Raw genomic sequence first — 22,280 nt, forward strand, 5'->3', positions numbered from 1 at the left:
AGCTTTATCTCATACTGTCTACCATCACTGGTTTGAGTGCAGCTTTTGAGTGTCACTTTTACCACTATTACTATTTATAGCTCTGCCATTCAACAAGAAAAAGATTTAATATTTAGGATTTTGTAACAAGAGCAACCAGCATCTCCAGATTACTGCAAATAGGGAAATTATGGTTCAGTGGCAGTAGTGTGTGTCCACTGGCAGTTATGGATCGCCCATCTACGTGCAGAGAGCATTTGTTGAGAAATGGCGGCGGTGTCAAAAATATGTGATGCAGCCAGTCCCACATATTTTTCTATGTGCTGTTATTAATCCATCAGCCAACTGTGGAGAAATTATAACATATGAAGTAATAAAGTAAAACTGAGTGTTAAAAACAGCTACTGTCTGTAGTTTTCATGCTGTATTTTTTTCATCTTTGATGGGTTTTTTGTGCTTTTCTCTTCTACTGTATGTGTCAATCAAGTATTCAACCAATGCGCAGTGTTGTCCACATTAAGCAATACAGTTGAGAGCATGCTCATGTTTGTACAAATCCCCTCTCTGTAGGCAAATACAATCACATAATCATAAGACTGTGTGTTTTGAGAGGGGGTTGATGGTGCTTGTTCTATGGACTGCCTTCTAATAAGGATCTATAGTGTGGCACTCTTTATCTGACCCCAGGGGTTATGACCTTTGTGCTGAGACGAGCCAAAGCCTATTGACCAGCTGTTTCTACCACCATGTGTGCAGATACACACACACACAGACACAGCACAGTCTGCTTCAATCAGGTTAGCACTAATGGTGAGGGAGCACCCAAACTGCTAACTGTGAATACATCGTAATAATCACCACCACAATATTCCAAAATTAGCACAATTCAACATCAGACTGTGAACTTGGCAGCTGGCAAGTTAATGTCCCATTTGAACGTTTTGGAGAACTGTGTTGTAATACATAACTTTACCAGGGAAGTCCTGTAAAAATTCAGGTATGCAAAGCTATGCACAACAGCCACATATGAATTTCTGTTTTGTCTGCAAGAGCACTGGGGCTAAAAAGTCAAATTCATATTGACTTTTTGTAACCTGGAGACTAAAGCCATGAGGAAGTATTATAAGTTTTCAGCATCAACATTTTGTGCACACTGCAAATTCAAGATGTTTTTTTTTTTTCATTGTTTACTTTGTTCACTTTTTTTTTGCCTTTCCTGTTACATGATAACATCTCATGAAAGCCTCAGCCATGAGCACGGCAGCAGTTTAGCTCAAGGCTGTTTGACATCTTCACACGTATCTCATCACCAAATTTGCTCAGCAGCAACTATACACTGCCCAAACAATTTGTGAGGATTAAAATACACAACGTTGGGCTCTGTGGAAAGTACGGTTTTGTAATACCACAAGTTTCCCAATACTCATCAAAAGCACAGAGTCAGGTTAAAAAAAAATCTAGCAGATCCTGATAGCCTAATCAATACAATCACTCAGGCAGTCTAAATTAGATGTATCAGTGTGCAAATTGAAATCAAATGTAATCTACAGAAACAAGAATCAAATGTAATAAAATATATATATATCAATTTTGGCCTAATTTTTGTCTTATTGCAAGTTGGTTTCTTTAGTAAATTTAGTAAATCGTCCACTCTTCTCTCACCCCAAATGGTTGCGGCAGATGCCCGCCCCTCCCTGAGCCTGCTTCTTCCTGTTAAACAGGAGTTTTCTTCTTCCCACTGTCGCGAAAGTGCTTGCTCATGATTGTTGGGCTTTTCTCTGTATGTATTATTGAAGGGTCTAATTTACAATATAAAGCGCCTTGAGGCGACTGATGTTGTGATTTCACGTTGTATAAATAAAATTGAATTGAATTGAATATGAACTGGATGTGGTACAGGATCCTCCATTCACAGAGCAACAGCTCAATCTGCTCTGCTCTTTGCTCTGACAGCTTTCTCATTTGCCAGTGTTAATTGAAAGTCAATTTGGAACAGATGGCAGAGTTAAAAGATGCCCCATAATCCTCTCAGCAAAAGGCGTTAGGGAAGTGGGGGTAGGGAAGTACGCCTCTGGGTGATAGCACTACAATGTTATGACAGTAAAATGTTTCTCATAATGCTATAGCTTTGCTTTTCAACAGAGCACACAGTAGCATTTCAAAGTGAAATTGGTTCTCATTCACATGGTGGGTCAAACCTTTTATTTGTCACAAGCATGAGAGCAACCAAAGCTGATACTGATTTGAGTTTTAAAATATAATCTCATTACTTGAAGTTTCCTGCAAATTTCTCTATTTTCATGCTGTAAAAAAATATAAACAAACTCACAACTGAAAACTTCAATGAACATTCAAAGAAACTATATACAATGGGATACATACATTTCACTTTCTTAGAAACAACTAGCTCCCTTCGGTGAAGTGATTTACTACACCTGACTGCCTCATTAAAGGTCAATACTCGCTGTGTATTTTCAATTTAATTTAGCTATATAGTGACAAATCACAATAACAGTTAGGGGCGCTTTATATTGTAAGGTAAAGACCCTATAATAATAAAGAGAAAACAGAGAAAACCACAAAAATCAGATGGGCCCCTTATAAGCAACCACTTTGGCTACAGTGGGAAGAAAAAAATTCTTTTGAACAGGAAGAAACCTCTGGCAGAGCCAGGGTCTTGGAGACCCATCTGCCATGACCGTCTGGGGCTGATGAGAGAGAGACAGGGCAAAGACTAGTCCCCATTATTATTGCTGTCACCTGTAGTAACCTTCGCACCTACAGCATAAAGTGGCAAGTATTTTAAGGAGAATATTCTAGAAGATTGACATATGTCATTGTGGTATTTTTCAGGGCCCAACATTTTATTAATTGTGCAAAACCTAGATATTCAAATAAAATAGTGTAGAGAGTATAGCAGTCTTTATAAAGACTTTTGTGGGTTTTCAAGAAATTACAGCTTTTCTGAGGTTCTGTTTACGCTTTTTAAAGATAAGTCAGTTGACCATCTTTCAGATAAAGTATATAGAATAATTGAAAAATTTGTGCTTACCTCGCGAACCTGCTAACAATGCTAATATTGAGTCATAATATTTTGTAATTTGAGGTAAGCTATGTTGTTAAATTGTATAAGAAAAGGTCCCCCGTTTATGTCATTATTAGGTAGCACTTTATCAGTTGTACAGTAAACCACTCTATACATTTTATAGTACCTAATGCTATTCAAAATAGCTCATATTAATAAGCTAAAGTAAGTTTTGTTGCTAGCAACACTAACAACACAACAGTAGTAGTAGTTTTCCTTTGTAAATAAATACTAGTAACAGTTAATCCTCAAGTAACAACTAGTTTGGGTTGTGCAGCCCTTTTAGTTTAATGATTTATACTTAATGTCTTAATTTAACTGTGTGATTTAGCCACTTAGCTATTGCTGCTGAGAGTAGCATGTGAAAAAATAAACAAAATTAATTTCAGTCAAATCTGTAAACACAATGAGCATAGGGACTTGACTTCATTAGGTTTGAGAAATTCACACCATGTTCTGAAAAAATGAATGCTGAAACTAAACTAAAATATATTATTAAAAAACACCAGGAGATGCCGGACTAGAGCAGCGCAGATACTGAAGGACCCGTCCCATCCTGGCAACAAACTGTTCCAACTTCTGCAATCTGGTAGAAGGTTCCGCATCTTCCGGGCAAGGACAGAGAGACTCAAGAGGAGCTTCTATCCCCAAGCCATCCAGGCCCTAAACACACACACCCGCCCTCTCACATCATCTATAATTGACTGAGACAGGACTCTTCCAGACACTAAACCCAGGCACAATGTACATTTCAATTCCTTTAATTTTAAATATGTTTATATTGTCTATCCTGTAAAATAGTCAGATGTCTATTCATATTAATGTACAGAATTCACCTGCTTGCTGCTACTACTGCACATTCACCCAATGTATATACTATATATATATATAATGTTCTTCCTCTACACCCCCCCCCCCCCCCCCCCCCCCCCAATTTTTTTGCACATGTCGAGGAGCGTGTCAGGCTACATTTCACTGTGTGTTATACTTGTATAACTATGCATGTGACAAATAAAGAACCTTGAACCTTGAACCTTGAACATGGAAAATACAAAACTAATAGTTTAATGATCATATTCCATATACTGTAAACAACAATAAGCAAAGAATATCAGAAAGAATTTTAACTAGCTCAGTCAGCTCAGCATCAAATGCATCTGGTAGTTAGTGAAAACTAATTTTTATATAAAAACTAGTTCCTGTGCTGCAACCAGATTATCTGTGCTTTATGAGCACTTGTATAACACACATGGTAAGAGATGGTATAACTGGGTCAAGTAAGAATTAGCTTGGTTACAAATAGCTAGTTCTACTAGCTCCTGATCCACCAGTACAACTACAAACAGTAATGGAAAATGAAGAAAAAAGAAACACCAGTCATTATATTTTATTACCAGTATGCATTTATGTAGAGTAAAATACTTTCTATTTTTATTTTGAGTACTAATGTCACTAATAACTGTATTATTAAAGGACTGTTATCAATTGCACAATGCAGTTAGTCAGTTATTGTTCAGTAAGTATCAGTAAGAGCATATTGATACTGTCTGTATCAAGTGTATTTTTCTTTTATAGGGCTTATTTCAGACAGAGAATTTATTTATGTGTTATCCATATAATCGGATTGAATTTATGAAACATATTCCTCATTATTATAAAAATCTAATCACATGTTAGGATTCAGTGCTGACTGTAGAAACTATAGCTCACATGTGCCACAAACGGCAAGTTAATTCTCACCTCCTGTGAGGGTGACACACTTCTTACAACGCTAATCTATTTACAGAATGTAAATGCTCATGGAGAGACCAATCACAGCTTGATGCATTATTCAAAGAGACCAATCAGCATAATTAGAAGACCAATGTGACTTAAATTCTTTTTTCTCATCTCCAGACATGTTTACCACTGTCTGTGCTCTTTCTGACCACTAATTGCATAAATGCATTTGTCTGTGCTTTGACAACAACTCCTCTAACTGTGACTAGTGTGGTTGAGTGATGTTTTGTTTCCTGTGCTCAAACTTGCACAATGCTCCTGCTAGCACTCAGCCCGCACACTGTATCTCTCCTCAGGCCATTCACAGAGATATTAATAAAAACAAATTCATCATCTTCTCTCGATTTGTCATTGTTTTACCTGCAGTGCTGACTGCAGTCTTTTCAGCTTTCCTATTCTGGTCTGTATTGCATCCTACTGTAATCATGCCTCAGCTTGCAAATATGTATCAACAGCTCTAGCATTAAAATGCTGATTTTAAATTCATGTAAAATAGATGGGCTTTGTTTTGCCAAATATATGTTGCCATGGGGACCTTTGTTGCATATGTCTTGTTTGATAAAGAGCTGTGAGATTGAAAAGAAAATGTGATGATACTGATGCAGATGAAACTCCTGTAGTTCACCTAAACTAGCTGAGTGGAGGCTTAACAACTTTCCTGACTGGTGCAATGCATTAATCCTTATATGTCTACTTATCTCACAAATACCCTTGCAGCTCCCTCACTTAAACCACACAGAGTATTTTCAGCAGTGAGAATGCTTTTGATGCAGACTTCCTCTATTTGGTGGTACATGTGAGACAGGGCAACTGTAGACCACGTCATAACTTTACTCTCCAAATATCATCGTGGGTTAATTTGTAAATATGGATTTCTGTCAGTGAGCCAAGCAGCAGCAGCAAATAGCACTTCAGTAGGTCTCTGACTGTTTGCTGTCTGAGGATACTTTTGTAATGACGACATTCATGTTAAAGGTCAGCCTGGTTTCTGCTGTAGGAAAACTCATCAGTACATAATCTAAAGAGCTGTTTGCAATATTGACAGTTATGACTTGACCAGAGAGCTCACTCAGTGAGTCATTCAATGCAGATCAATGTGTCTGACAGCTCTGGGCCTCTTCCTGTGATCACATGGAGCCCCTTAACTTAAGGTGCTTAAAACAGTGGTGAAATGTAATTGATTATTACATTTTGATCATCAACAGTAGACTAGTTTGTGTTGTAAAACAGCACAATTTGGCACACAAGCAAATGCTAATTGATAAGCTGATGATTGAATGGTTTCACTCTTGATTGTGGACTTTGTAGATAATGATCTTCGATGATATCTAGGAATTTAAGCTGCAGATGTTAAACACAGCACATGTTTTGCAGGGAGAGTAACTGTGAAAGCAAAGGCACAATTAAAGGCTTTTATGTGTGCTAATGGTTTTGGATGCTTTGAGATATGTGCTGGCTGAGAGTGATGTGACGCTAAGATAACAGTGTGTAAATGTGTCTTGTGCTGAAGGGTTTTTCTTGGGCCGCTGATGATAAAGGCGAACAAAGTCTTCCTGTCATATGGTTGGCTGCATGTCAGTGAATGAACGAGTAAGACAGAATGGCCCTGTTCACGTAAGGAAAGCACACATACATTGCTGGTTTTAATTACGTCAGAGGCAAATGGGTGTGAAAGCAATGAAAATGTGGATTACAGCACGGGGTCACAGTCTTTCCACAGAGGGCCTGTTATCAGCACAGCACAGGCATGAATGTGCTCTCAATGCAAATGCCCTGGCCTCACAGTCCTCAGTCAACCTGTCTGCTGTTTGCAAGTGATGAAACTGATAGTCAGTTCAACAGGTTTACAGTTTCTTTTTCATACTCTGTTTGATCAGATCGAGTTTAACAACAAATTATTGAAAATGCAGATTTACAGTAAATTTACCCATAATTTCATACAAAGTAAAAGATTTGGTACAAACCATGTTGTATTTAGATTATTTTATGTTATTATTGTGTTACTGTACTAACTTTCGCAATTGTGCAACAGTTACTAACAAAACAATTATTGTGTGTTTTTTTTGTTACTCATGCTACGAAAGTTCTTTGGTTATCAGAAAGATGACAAGATGTGCCTTTTCCTGCAAACTCACACTACAGTTACCTAACTCTAGTTCATGTGAAGGAAGGAGGTAAATAATAGAACTCTACAACTTTTACTATGAGAGGCTCTTTAATGTTTATTGCATGAAAAAACAAGAACGTGATAGACAGGCCCAGGTCACAAATAATTACCCACTGGTGCTAACACTTAGCACCTGCATGATAGCATGCAGCATGTTAACACAAAGCTAGTAGCAAAGAACACTCCATGCAGACACCAACCAAGCCAAGCTTAATGAGGAATGATGAGCACTCATTAACAACTTTCATGTCAGCTTTGTGATAATACTTCAAAGGTGAAGGTAGGACAAATAACCTAGCATGTCTTTGGTAAAACAGAAGCACCCAGGAGAAACCCATGTGGGCACAGGGAGAACATACATCGCCATACAGAAAAGCCCCAGCTGACTTGAGCATTCAAGCCCAGAACCTTCATGCTGTTTGCATTTTTGCAATACGTCATAATGTTTAACCATTTTATACTTAAGGTCCCTGAAGTATTTACAGCACATATTTGTAGCACGGTGACTCAGTCAGACAGTCATAGCTTTCAATCTCTTCTCTTCAGGACTGAGTCTACTTTGCTCCCAAAATGGTTTATGTGGTTAATGACTTTGTGGTATCTTTTCATGGTTATTTATGTGGGTCTCTCACGAACACGATGGAGTAGCCAAAAAGTCAACAAACTGTGGAAGGTTTAGTCCTGAAATAAATCTGAAACCCAAGCTGTAAGTCACAGTAGCTATGTTTACAGTAATGTTTCCTAACCACTTAGTTTTTAGTGTGCCTCCTTAACATACCTGTAGTACAGATGCAAATATGGCATCTGTATGTTAAATGTGGGCCAAAAGCTTGTTGAATCACATCCAACCTGCTAAAGTTCACTGGTTAACAGGTAAAAAATAAATTGCCATGGGTCTGAACACATGGGCACATTTAAGCAGCTTACTTGGCCAAATAAAAGACAGAGAGGCAGCACAATATCTGACAGAATTACATCAGCGTTTTATACTCTGACCCTCAGGCCTTGAGTCAGGGAGACACAAAAGAGAACACAAGAGTAAGTCAGCTCTGCCACTGTGTTGCTGTGTTGATTCATCAGACATAGTACTAAAAATATAATTCAAATAGCAATGGAATTTCTGACTAGTGTCTGATTTTGGAATTTTCCTTCATGACCGTAAACATATTTTTAACATAAACTGATGCAGGAACGGTCCTCTTTGAGTGCTTCACTTGATGTTTAAGCAAAACCTACTGCCATTTACAGTCAGAAGTAACCATTTACTTTTTGTTTCCTCTAAATCAAACTGCTGTTAAAAATAGCCCTGACCAGTTGCAGTTTTTCCTCCTGTTGAAATTATATTTCCTGAAAACAGCAGTGCTCAGGTGTTTCATGATGTCATGGATCTCTGAGCCATTGTTAAAAATCAAAGCGTATGACACCTGTAAAAATCAAAGGACAAAAAACAGATCAAATAAAGGCTTCCTGCATGTCAGTAAATATCCTCACATTCGTTTATTGAACTCACTGTTTGACATTTCAAGAAAACAAAGAATGCAGTCAGGGCTTGGGACATTATTTAGTTTATTATTTAGTTTAGTTCTTAAAAGAGAGTGATGAGAATATGATGCAGTTCAACTGAATTTAATTCACTGTAAGTGCTCCAGATCATAAACCTGCTTGTTGTGAGAGAGTGAAAAGTCATGGTACTGATGCTGACTTTTGGTCTGACTGGACTTCTCTGTCTCTCAGTCTTCATAACTCAGCATCCAACAGGAAAAGCAAGAATTCAAAACAAAGACACTAAGTTCAAAGGAATGTGTGGCACAGGAGGAATTTAGTGATATGTTATATAAGTAGAACAAACTGGTTCTGCAAGAGGGGTTTGAAGGCAAAGAGCATCAACATGCCTATTTACATAGCCATTGTTTGACATGTGATCCTGTCCTGCTTTGCAATGCAAAAGGGTCATAAGTACCCTCCCATGTATAACTATAGAGGCTCTCTCAGCAGCCATTTCCAGTATAAAGAAACGTCCCATGTTTTTCACGGCTCTGGTTTAAAAGCCCACTTCACACATCTCTCTGCATTCTATGCACTCCTTTCAGACTATTCATTTCATTTTCGGTCACTACAATTCGTATGAGTGAGGTGTGAGGGTAGGGTTGGAGGGTTGGAGGTGATGGGACAGGCGGGACGAGACTTCTGTTGATCTTATTAAAGTGAGATTGGCTTTTCTGGATAATTATTATGTCATAATATTTTGGCTATAATATACAATATCAGAATCATGGGGATTTATCATTGGAAGAAGGCTGAGAGAAGACTACTCTCCAACTTCACAAGCTCTTGCTGTGGGGTTAAATATTGTGGAAACCCGACGAATTTCTACAACTGCAAAGTCAAAGAGGTTACGGAGTTGACGAAAAGACACAAAATTATAATATTAGAGTTATACTGAGTGTATAAAGCAAAGTCAGTCAGTTTGCAGTGGTTAGAAATCAAAAGTCCTCGCAGCTGTGCGCACGTTGAAATACAAAACAGATTTCAACCCTTAAAATGCAAATAATTTATCCATATACCCCAGCTGGTAAAAGGTTGAATTTAGTAAAATGGTTAATAGGAACTGTGTACATTTACCCCTGGAGGGCCATTAATGCAGCCCTGCGACAGACTGGCGACCTGTCCAGGGTGTACCCTGCCTCTTGCCCTATGACAGCTGGGATAGGCTCCAGCGCCCCCCGCGACCCTGAAAAGGAGAAGCGGAAGCGAATGGATGGATGGATGGGGTCATTAATGCATGCTGTTGTTTATTAGCCCAATTTTTGCTGATTCCTGGAGCACACTGACATTGGAGCAGCAGAAACAGAAACAGAAATGACCTAACAGATCACATCTAAGTAAAGTTGGTTAACTTTGTGTTAACACAGGTCTGGCACAGAGGACTCTAGCAGTTCAACAGTTCTGGGTCTAATTAGTCGTACATGCCCTAAATGTTTCAGCTGGTGAAAAGTCTGCACTGAAGGCCAGTTCAGCACCCAAAATTGTCTACAATGGAGCTATACTGTTGTAGTAGCTGTAGTATGTAGATAACACTGTGTTGCTGAAATGTGGCCTTCCCAGAAAAATGCACATTCAGGATGGGAGCACATGTTACTCCAATACTTGTATACGCCTTTCAGCACTGATGGTACATTTTCAGATGTACACGCTTCTGGTTCCTTGGCGCAAGGTTTTGAGCTGAGCAGTGACAGCAAGCCAGATGGTCCTTCTGGTCTCCTCTGGAGGTTGTAGCATCCATGTTTTTAAAAAAGACATTTCAATTTGTCTGACCACAGGACAGTTTTACATTTCACCTCAGTCCATTTTAAAGGAGCTTTGGTCCAAATTTCAACAACAGAATCATGTTTGTTTTTTAGTACTGCATGAGAGGCCCAACGATCGCCCTTCATCCCAGAGATTTTTCCAGATTCTTGGAATCTTCTAATAATGTTATGTATTGTAGATGATGACATAATGAAATCTTTACAATTTTATGATGAGGAATGTTATTCTGAAACTTTCCACAGTTTGCAGATGCACTTTTTTGTATTTCAGTGAAGCACCGCCAATCTTTACTTTTGAAAAACGCTGGTTCTCTAAGATGGTCTTTTTATATTTGTAGTACCATTTAATTTTACAGCATTTACAGCCTAGTTTCAGTATAGTATCACTTTAGTTAACAACCAGACTCTGCACTCACAGTCGATTAATACGTGTGTGTGTTGAGTTCATTAGACCGCTTGTGTCTCTTTGGCTTTATACATCATGCTATCTTATACAGTTATTGTTTGCACATTGGTAATTGTGGTTACATTCCTTTATCAGTGCATTAAATACGTGGTTTTAACACTGCATATCAATGCATATCAGATGCTTTAAGCCACATCATGATAAAGCATCTTAAACGTTCAATTTGTTGTGCAGGTGGCCCAATGTGTAGGTTTATTAGTTATATAGAATTAATGGCCTCTTGCAGTATTTTTTTTTTCAAAGTAAACAGATTTTCTGCTGTCCTTCTAACTTTGTAACCTCTGTTTTGTGGACACAGTGTGCATTTCTTTTCCCTATCACAGCTGTCTAGTCCTTGAGCTCTGGCAAAAGCTATAAACAGTTAGCTCCATAAATATGTATAATCTTGGTTCTGTACATTAGCACAATATGTATTATAAATGAAACAACTCAAATGCAGTTGAAGTGCAGACTTTTGGCTTTAATTCAGTGGGTTTGAACAAACACATGAAAATGTGATGAATGCTAATGCTTTTTTAACCCAATCACTTCATTTCAGATGTAACTGGACAAATAAGTAACTAAAAATAAAATGTTCATTTCTAATACTTTGCTGGAAATCTGATGTCTTGAACTCATGGACATCACCAGCATCACCATTGTGAAAGGGTTTCTCTTTACCATGGAAATGATTCTGCGATCATCCACCACTGTTGTCGTCCATGTAAGTCCAGGTCATTTTGTGTTGCTGAGTACAACAATGCACTTTCTTTCTTTCTTTCTTTCTTTCTTTCTTTCTTTCTTTCTTTCTTTCTTTCTCAGGATGTACCAAACTGGAGATTTTGCCACTCCTAATATTGTAGCAGTTTCTCAGATGTTTTTTTTCTTCTGTTTTCGCAGCTTAAGAATGGCTCACCTGGATGAAGAGCTCCTTTGACCGTATGTTGTCTGTTCAAAGCAAAACCTCCCAAATGAAAGCACCACACATCAAATCAACTCCATTTCTTTTATCTGCTTAATTAATAATGACATAATGAAGGAATTGCCCACACCTGTCCATTGAATAGCCTTTTAGTTCCTTTAAAAAAAACAGTGGCCCCTGTTACAGAGCTGAAAGGCCTAAACGCTTCATCCAGTTTGAATGTGGATACCCTCAAATGAAAGCTTAGAGTCTACACATTATGTCGGTGGAATACATGTATGTGTCGGTAAACAGGTTAAAAAAAAAAGCTTGTGTCAGTGTCTAAATATATATGGAGATGCAGTGTTCAGATTAACAATTCACTTGCCTTAAGGTGACTGTTGTTGTGATCTAGTGGTTTATAAATAAAAATGAATTGAATAAATATCATGTGTCTGTGTTTGATTATTATTAATGCAGTAAAAGTATATGATTAGACAAATGCAAATCAAAACATAATATGATTTGTTTTTTCAAAAGAAGGCAAGAACCTCAGCAAACACAGTAAACTCCCCCATAATACACTTTCCCTCTCCTCCTATATGTCCTAAATCCAGAGCCACATCCTCCTCCACTCTGGACATCTAATCCCCATAAGCCTGCATAATGCCCTGGCCAGGGTGAGCGAGTAGAGGAAGTGAAGAAAGGCAAGTTCAAGTTTAATGACCTTGCAAGTGGATTACAGGTCGGCTAGGGTTCAAAAACGGCTCTGCGCAGCCTTGAGCGCAGCCTGAGGACCAAAATCAGCTGACACAGAAAAGACAGGTTCACAAATCAGGACATATGTAAGTCAGGTTAAGGGCAGGAACATGTATGACCTCTGTACTGTGTACGTGAAGTTGCAGAGTGTTCCTCTGCCACTAGAGGGAAGCAGAGCCTTTCATTTTCTTCAGTCGTAGCTGAAGAAAGTGTGTTACTTGGCCTATGCTTCCTGGTGGGCTGATACAGCAATGACCTGACCTAAAGTATCACAGAGGTGGATTAAGATGCCTCTGGTCAGAGGATTAACTAAAAGCTGGTCTGAAGCGTTTCCATGCAGCATCTTTGCAGCTCCATGTCCTTCTGTTATTGTTGCAGCAATTGTTGTTGTGATGTCTGAGTGACTGGGTGTAAACACAATGCAGGTCAGCGATAGTGAGGAGTGTAACTGCTTCACAACCTTTTCAGCATTTGTGTAGATCGTGATTTGCTTTTTGCATTGTTTTAAACTCCCACTCAGGTTCAAAACAGGCCCACTCTGAAACCACTCACATGTTTGAAAATGTGTTTGTGAGCAGACAACAAGCTTGCCTACTTGTAAGTCTGTTGCACAAGAACCAAAACCACAACTCTGACCACTCGCTTGCGATTTTGAACGTGTCCTCTTCCCCTGCTTGTGCCTGGCTGAGGGACTTTTTCCGAGCATCGGTGATACTCTAATAAAGCTACACTCAGCAACGTGATTGAAAGCCTTATACATGGAAAATGTCACCGATTGGTTCTGAGCTTCAGATGATTTTATCACATCAAAGCACTTCAAGCTCATAGACTTGCTGTCTAATGACATCAGGTGACACAGGAGAATCTTACATAATCACAATAGCACAAACCCACTCTAACATCTTAAGCCCAAACCTCAAGTGAGCAGCTGAAATTCAGAGAAGAGCTCTTGAACATCCTGCAAGAAGACTGAAAAACTATTTCTGTTTAAAGAAACTGTAACCTTTCCTAGGACAGCTTAGGCTGTGACTATTTTTTTTGTTTGTTTATTGTGATTTACGTTTCTGTTTCCTTTTTCCCATTTTCCTAGCATCATATACAGAAATGAGGGATTGCCCAAAACGTGTGCACAGTACTGTAGTTAGACAAGGAGTCTGGCTGACAACAGTAAAGGCTTTCCCTCATACAGGCCTGCACACTCTTCATTTTCCCAGCATACAAATACATGAAATGACTTTGTTTCACATGTGCATTTCCTATTGCTTTAAACATCTTCTATTTTACACTAAATATTTTTCCATGTTTCTAAACTCACGGGCATTTCATGAAATAAATATAGTGTAAAATCAGGTATGCATAAAAAGAATGGGTATGGTTTTGCAGAGGCATGGTAAATGGATTGATTCTTATATGGTGCTTTTCTACTCCCCCGGAGTACTCAAAGCACTGTATACAACATGCCTCATTCACCTATTCACACCCACTCATACAAGCACTTCCTTCTATACTTAAGTGCAATCTAAACATTCACACACATTCACACTCCGATGGACGGATTGAAAAGCAACTTGGGGTTAGTATCTTGCCCAAGGGTACTTGGCACGCAGACTGGGAAAGCCAAGGATCGAACCACCAACCTTCCAGTCAGTAGCTGATCTGCTCTACCACCTGAGGCACAGCCACCCCAATAACCCCATCTGCCCTAATACAGATGCCATCATGTAAGAAGCGATCCTATACAAATGTCTGTGTGGAAAGTATGTTACGACTTGCTAAATTAAGTCGTAACAAGCACCTCTGTCTTAACTCTGTCATTTCCTGTCCCTTCCAACAACTCTCCATCCACTGCAGATATATTTCTAAAGGTCATGTTTCTCTGCACACATACGGAAATGTGAATCTGCCGTTGCCGTTCTTGTTTTTGGTTTTGATTTTTCTTACCCTTTGTAAGAGCCTTAAGAAAATGCCCCAAGGTTTTCAGGAAATGCATTTCGGGAACTGAAATGTGCTTCAGTTAAAGCTCGATGATTATGTTATACTTGGCTGTACTTGCACAATTCATTTTGAGAATGTTTGGTAATCCCTAAATGTTTAGAATTCATGCAAAGAATGCATATAAAGCCGAAACTGCACTGCAATTACATTATGTTGTTTCCAATATTTGGGATTGTTAAACTGTTTCGTGACTTTTTGTTTGCTGTACAGACTCAGTTTTACAGTATAATGCTGTAAAATTTATAAAATGTTACTGCTACCACTCTTGCATCCGATTTGGGGGGGTTTACACCAGCATTGTAAGCTGTTATTGTCCATTTTTGTCCTTTGTAACTCAAATTCAGCACAACATATTTGTATTTATGTGCTCTACAAGTTATGTTGAGACTGTGTTAAGCTTTACTGCTAAAAAACATTTTAATAAAACATTTTGAAAAGCATGTACCTGGATTTAATCACACATCTTCTTTATCCATAATTCATGGTTTCTGTTGCTCTGACAATGCCACTGCATGATAGGCTAATCAAGCAAATAGTAAACATGGGAAGTGGACATAGCTGTGGTTAGAGTGAAGCACAGCTATGTCCCTTTTGTTTTCTTACTTTTGTAAAATTGGGCCCCAACAATAAGACAAGTTTCCACAGGTAAGGTAGGGCTCACAGAAGTATTTCACACAGCTGGTGTTTCAGACTGTGCCAACCTACAATTCCTACATGCACATTCCCTGTAAGGTCATATACTGCATTTGTGTGCATTTATTGGAGATATTTTCTGTAATTTGTTTAATTCTGTATGAAGTTATTATTATTATTATTATTATTATTATTATTATTATTATAGTTATTAAATTATTACATGTGGTAATAATTGTGCCAGCTGAGACATAAACCTTGCTGTGCCATCATTTTGGTTTAACTTCACTGTCAATCCATTTTCACTGGTTAATGTTTGTTGCCACAAGATAATCCTGAATGATGTTTTAACCTTCTGTCATTGCATTTACTCTGGTTTGCAGCTGTCTGTGCTTCTGTGTGGCTGGACCTGAGTTATTATTATTACTACAGCTAATGTTTACTACTTCTGTTACACCATGTATTAGGTGTAAAAATCTTCTAAATGTATGCAATTCCATATAAACAACGCTTTACAACCATGTTCAGGAAGATAAACAAATTTATTCATCTGTTACAAAACAAGTGGAATTTCAGCAGTGTTATGCAGCTGTTGGTGCTTTTGTCTCCACCCCAGGGTGTGGTCTCTACTTCTTGCCCTTGGTTGGCTTGCCACGGAAGCAGCAGGTCAGAGCAGCTACCACCGCCATAAACTCCTCAAAGTCCACCACGCCATCTCCATCAAAATCAAGAGCTTTGACCAGGTCATCCACTGCTTTTTTGTCCTTTGCTCCCTGTGAAGACCAACAGAACACCAGTGCTGTAAGCTACAGTCTGCAAGCTGCCAAATAGGGCCTCACTTTTTAGTCGAATAAAAACAGTTAAAACTAAACAAAATGTTGTTGTTCAAGTTAAACAATCAGTCTGCAAATACCATTAGGCTGACACCTTTTGTTAAATTTTAAACATCACAACTTGTGGGAAACACTTTTAAAAACAACTAGAAGCATGCAGCTGCAGGATGATATGTCCTTACTGCTTTCATTTTGCAAGTTAACCACCAAAACCAATCACCAACACATGAATTTGTATATTTTGCAGCATATAGTAAAAACACAGGTATGCCCTCTGGGGTGTACATTACCGAGATCATTTCAGGCATTTCCTTTTCCAGCAACGTCTTGACTTCAGATTTGGACAGACTGTTTGGGTCGCCATCAGTTTTTGCATACTTTTCAAAGGTGTCGAGCATCTTACACATGGACATCTGTAGCTGAGTCATGGTTCCTGGCTGATGGGTAGTTATTAAACAGGTAGAGAAAAAGAAATGGAAGGTCGACAGAGCAATACCTGTGCAGGCAGTGACGGAAAAGAGGAGATACGGTTCTTTTTATACCTTTAAAAATGGGCTTGGCCACATTGGGAAGACAAAACCTCTAAAGGTGTGGCAGTGTTTGCTGCACATATCAGGTTAAATACTCTGACAACACAACCTCATTCTCCCAACGCCCAGTATGCACATACTGAAAGGCCATATGCAGCTTTAGTCATTTGCTAGTGGACTTTGGTGAAAATTAAATGAATATTTAATTGTTGATAAACATTGTGCTTTGGATATGAGTTTAACTTTTCTACCACTGCATTTCCTGTGTTTGGCATTTGTCTGTGCTTCTGCATGGGGCTGGACTTAAGCCGCTAAAACCCATACCATTTTTAACCCTGTGTTTTAAAAAAAAAGTACACTGTGTAAATATCATTCTAGGTTACGCATTTTTATATTAAATCACAACTATGTGCAGGTAGATAAATCCCTTTATTCAGCTGTTACATAACAAGAGGCAATGCAGAGATAATAGGCAGTTGCTGCTGTTGTTCCCAGGGTGTGGTCACTACGCTCACTTCTTGCAAGGGCGGCCGTGGCAGACGCAGGTGATAGAAGCTACCAGCACCACGAACTCGTTGAAGTCGACCTCACCGTCTCCATTGAAGTCCAGCTCTTTGAACAACTTGTCCAGGTCTTCTTGATTCTGTGCTCCCTGTATAAATCAAAAGATTGTGTCACTAGTGCTACATTTTCTAAACTGCCAAAAGTGTTGTTGTCAGTATCATTTTTATTCAAATTGAGCCTTTTTCAAGATCACGTTGTTCCAGTTCGATGACAAACAACCCTGAGATGTATTTGATTGTCTTTACTTTTCAAAAAGATTGAAACACCGTATGAAAACATCAAAAAGCAAACAGCTGACTGTTTTACCAACCAAAACCGAGCATGCAAATTTTTTGTAATCATTCAGTGTCTTTATTGTACTTGAACTCCTACCATGAGTCAGGATGTTTTCTAACTTCATGATAAACTCTTGCATACAATATATTTAGTTGATAAATATACTTAAATACATAATGTTATGTAAATTTAAGCCTATGTGCCTGATCCTCGCTGAGCAGATATCAGCACTGTACCCAGCGGTGACATGTACATGGCCCAGCACATGCGTGCAAGGAATGAACAGTACCTTGAGCAGTCCAGGCAGCTCGCTTTCCAGCAGAGCCTTGACCTCGGCTTTTGTTAGGCTGTCCGGCTTTCCATCCTTTCCTGCATATGTATCAAAGACCTTCATCATGCAAGCCACGGACGTCTCCAGCTGTGTCATGATTGCTGTCTGACAGGTGGTTATTCAGGTAGAGAGGAAAAATTGGAGGTGGACAGAGCAGTAGCTGTACAGGGAATGAAGGATTAGAGAGGGGATTCTTTTTATACCTTTAAAAAAATAGGTTTGGCACCACTGATAAGACTAGCTTCTATTGCTGAGGTAGTGCTTCCTCAAATGTTTGACTCCAACTTAGTAAACACAACCTTGGACCTGCATCGCCCAATATTCGCATCACCTGAAAGGCCATATGCAGCTTTGGTCATTTACTTGTTGACTTAAGGCGAGGCCTATCTATTAACAGAACAACAAAGGTAATAAATTCTATGATTTAAAGCAGTAACTAAGCGATTGATTTATTATACAAGCTGAGCTGCAAAGTCTGTTGTCGTTATCATCCAAAGACGATAATGAAACAAGTTTAAACCTGCTGTCAGTGCAGCATTTACTGTGGTTGGTGGCTGTCTGCGTGTCTATGTAGGGTCGGATTTAAACCACAATAGGAAAGTTACGAAAACTGAGTACACGCGGGCGGTGATCTGTTCTCTCTCATAAATGATGTTGTGGAAATTGTGCTCTCTTACAATATATATATATATATATATATATATATATGCATGAAACATCAAAAGCATTTTTGTGGTCAGATAATATGTCACAACATGCCTCTTGCTTCATTATGTCAAACACAATGAGAAATAAAGTTCCTCATGCAGATTGGATGGCAAAGGAGGAATCAAAGATGAAGGCGTTCAGTGGACCGAGTACCCGAGTCATACTTTCGAATTTCACTTTTTATTTTAAAAAAAAAGCATGTGGATGTGGTGAAAGTGCAAGGGTGCAAGCTTGCAAGTAGAAGAAAGCTTCTGAGACTGTAAAAACCTGGCCATTCAGTAGCGGTTAACACGTTTTGGAGGGTACATCATGGCAAGCAGGCCAGGTCTAGTATCACACTGTAAGTTTGGTTTGTCCCTCTGTCAGTCTGAACCTGGCTGACTCAACAGGTCAAATATTTGCATTACTTTCGTCCGTCTAGTACATATTAATCACCGCTTTCTGATATTATCACAAACCCAAATGTGTTAATGCAAAGTAATGTGACACTAAAACTGATCTGTCTTGTAGCTGTTGGTATCACTTTCCGAGGCAGAGTTGTTTTAAGGGTGTAAAAAAACACTGCAATTTTAATTTTACCTGAAAATTAAACCATTTTCTAAATATTTTCCAGTACGGCACATTTTGCAGCTTTGCCAAATGGTGTAGACTTTTCATATCACAGATTGTATATTGTCAGTACTCAGTGCTTCATGGTGAAAACTAAGCTTGGTCTCATGGCTTCTGTTTCTATTGTGTCACTGTTTTTTTCACTGTGGTGAAAGGTGATAAAACATCTTTACGTGGCTCTCCATTTATAGGTTCTTTCCTCTTGCTCTTTTCTCCTTTTATATGCGTCTGCCATCTAAAGCAGCCAAATCCCTCAGCTTTAACGTGATGATTAAATTATTTGTGCGCAGCTGTTTAAATTTGCACCCTGAAAATGCTTTTTATTGTCCACCATGCGTAACTCTGTGTGTGAAACAAAAACTTGACAAATATTTTAGGTATTAAACAACAAATCCTGCAAATACATTTGAGTATACTGTATGTATTTCACTATGACACGAAAGAGATGCTAAGAGATAATATCTTTCCTTTGCACAGCAGTTAGTTTTCCATGTATGGTAACCAAACTGATTTTGACTGTAAGCTGTAAAGCTCTGCTCTATTCATATGTGTTGTTGACAGGCAGTTTGACCTGGAGACATGCTAAACAATGCCAACTCTACAAACATGAAAGTGATTCTTGGAAATTCACCGTCAGGGGTTCCTATGAAAGGCGGTGCCTTGACTTTTGCTGTTTAAAAAGAAATTAGAGCGCCTTCCCTGGTTATTGTAAAATCATATATGATATTATAACATTGTCATTATTTTTATAGAAGCTGAAGATGAGCACAATATCTTGAAATAGGAGTAAAAACGAACAGTGGTATATACAATATATAACATAAAATATGTTCAATGTGTGATGTACATTGGCATTATGCCAAAGTCAACAGTGTGCGTATACACACACGATGCGGTGTATTGGGTGGAGTACTGGATAAACAGGTGCAGAGAACTAAAGTCTTAAGGCTGCAAACCCAATGCATCAACACTTTATACAACTTATTGTGATACACACAAAAAGATAAAAAGATAAAAATGATCTCACCTTAGATAAAAGCCTCAGTTTGAAGAAAGACCGCTGTACAACTGAGCTAATTGGTTTTTCAAAGGTGAAATTGCTGTCAAATATAACCCCCAAATTTTTGGCATGTGATTTGACAAAAGGCTCAAGACTGTGCAGGTTAAAATTAGAAGTGTTGGGATTGCCGCTTGGTCCAAAAATTATCACTTCGGTTTTGTTCTCATTGAAGTTAAGGAAATTAGAGGCCATCCAGGATTTAACTTCACCGAGACACTGAAGTAAGGGTTCTAGTGAGGCAGGACTGTTTCCCTTCAATTGAAGATAGATCTGAGTATCATCGGCATATGAATGAAAACAAATGTTGTATTTTCTAAAAATTAGACCTAAAGGCAGCATATAAATGGAGAACAATATTGGCCCCAGTATAGATCCCTGGGAAACACCACAAGTAAGGGGAGCTGAGGAAGAGATAAAATCGCCAAAGCTCACAGAGAAGGTCCTGTCAGACAGGTATGATCTGAACCACTCTAATGGGGTGCCCTTTACGCCACAATGCTCCAACCGTGAGATTAAAATGCTGTGGTCAACAGTATCGAAGGCAGCGGTCAGATCTAAAAGCAGAGCACAGCTGAGTCACCTGAGTCAGTGGCTAATAAAAGATCATTAAGAACTTTTAAAAGTGCAGTTTCTGTGCTATGAAGAGTTTTAAAACCAGACTGAAACCTCTCAAGAACATTGTGTCCATTTAGAAAAGATTGCAGCTGAACAAACACAATCTTTTCCAAAATTTTCGACAGGAAGGGGAGCTTTGAAATAGGCCTGAAGTTAGTGAGGACGGAGGAGTCAAGATTAGGTTTTTTAAGTACAGGCTGTACAACAGCACGTTTAAAACAGGCTGGCACAACACCTGAGCTAAGGCTGCTATTAAAAATAGCTAATAGTTAATGAGGCGCAGGTGTTGATCATCTCCCAGGTATGTAGGCCAAAGGCAGGAGCCCACAATGAACTCCACCCAGGCGACAGAGGGGGAGAGGGAGAAAGAGGGAGAGAGAGAACAAAGCAGAACTTCTCAGGCAGATCTGTCGGACCGTGACAGAAGTAAGTTAGTAAAAATCATAGAATTAAGTGCTTGGGGGAATCTGGCATGTTGTATTAAGTGCTTTGCGTACTCAAAAAGCGCTATTTAAGAATCAGTCCATTTACAATGCATTGCTTCTGTTTATAGCACATGGAGCTGTGTATTGTATTTATCTTATCATGTACAGTCATATGACTCAGACAAGATTATTGCCTGAGTCATATGAACAAAAGACGGTTCTGGAATGCAGCACTCCCTAAAACAGGGAATGGTAACTGGAATATATCAACTACTGACACATTAGTGGGGGACCACCATTATAAACCAAATATTTACTTCTAATATAATTACAGTTGTGTTCATAATCACTCATTGTGGACATAACTGCCATCGTTTCAGTTTTAATTATTGCTTTGAACTGTTCTTTTTCAAGTTTTCATAAGTTTGAATTTATTTTGGATTTCTTTAAGTCACACGGGGTCAAAAGTATAGAAACACAAGGGGAGCTGAAAGTTCTACAGTGTGTTTTAACTTGATAAGACCAAGGCGTATTAACCTCTTGTCACTAAACATGATTGAGTACGACTGGTAGTTTGTCATGCCAGCATTTTTTGATAGCTCTTATCGGTTTGACCAATACTCAGAACAATAGGAAAGTCCAGGGAACTCAGTGAAGATCTAGGAAGGAATTGTGGATTTATGTAAATTGGGAATTGGGAATATCATCAGTTTAAGGAGCTGAAACACTTCTTTGCACACTTTGCACGCTTTGAGGTGAAGGGACCAGAGCCAGCAGCAGCAAAAACATCAGACAGCAGCAGCAATATGAGGAATAAGAGGTGAGGCGCACACTGAGGGCAGAGCACCCCATGAAGGCCGCCGGTCCAGATGGTGTGACGGGAAGGGTTCTAAAAGAATGCGCAGACCAGCTGGCTGGGGTCTTCACTAAGATCTTCAACACTTCACTGTCCCAGTCCTGCATCCCGCCGTGCCTAAAGTCGGCCACAATTGTCCCACTGCCAAAACGTACCGACTTTAGCAGCCTCAACGACTACCGGCCAGTTGCTCTAACACCTGTTATAATGAAGTGCTTTGAGAAACGGGTCCGACGTCACATCATGTCCCACCTGCCACCCACACTCGACCCACTCCAGTTCGCATACAGAGCTAACAGATCAACTGCCTTCTCTCACCTGGAACAACAGGGGCGTTACGCCGGTGTAAGGCACTTCAGAGGGTCATCAATACGCCCAAAAAAATCACTGGACATCCTCTTCCCTCCTTGAAGGACCTGTAC

General features: G+C 39.1%; 2 protein-coding genes across 2 annotated transcripts; both read right to left on the reverse strand.

The window, feature by feature from the left end:
* Positions 1-15,574: 15,574 nt before the first annotated feature.
* On the reverse strand, positions 15,575-16,403 carry LOC120739142 (protein S100-P-like). Its single transcript, XM_040040831.1, has 2 exons — positions 16,175-16,403; positions 15,575-15,824 (listed from the first exon to the last, which is right to left on the reverse strand). Exons 1-2 carry the CDS (start codon positions 16,310-16,312, stop codon positions 15,678-15,680), a joined length of 285 nt encoding a protein of 94 aa, XP_039896765.1. The 5' UTR covers positions 16,313-16,403; the 3' UTR covers positions 15,575-15,677.
* Positions 16,404-16,824: 421 nt separating this feature from the next.
* Positions 16,825-17,804, reverse strand: LOC120739143 (protein S100-P-like). The gene is made up of 2 exons (XM_040040832.1): positions 17,544-17,804; positions 16,825-17,066 (listed from the first exon to the last, which is right to left on the reverse strand). The coding sequence occupies exons 1-2, from the start codon at positions 17,679-17,681 to the stop codon at positions 16,926-16,928; spliced, it is 279 nt and encodes a 92-aa protein (XP_039896766.1). The 5' UTR covers positions 17,682-17,804; the 3' UTR covers positions 16,825-16,925.
* Between the last annotated feature and the right edge of the window lie 4,476 nt (positions 17,805-22,280).

The sequence above is a fragment of the Simochromis diagramma genome, unplaced genomic scaffold (assembly GCF_900408965.1).
Source record: "Simochromis diagramma unplaced genomic scaffold, fSimDia1.1 OVJJ01000317.1, whole genome shotgun sequence".
NCBI classification, from domain to species: Eukaryota; Metazoa; Chordata; class Actinopteri; order Cichliformes; family Cichlidae; genus Simochromis; species Simochromis diagramma.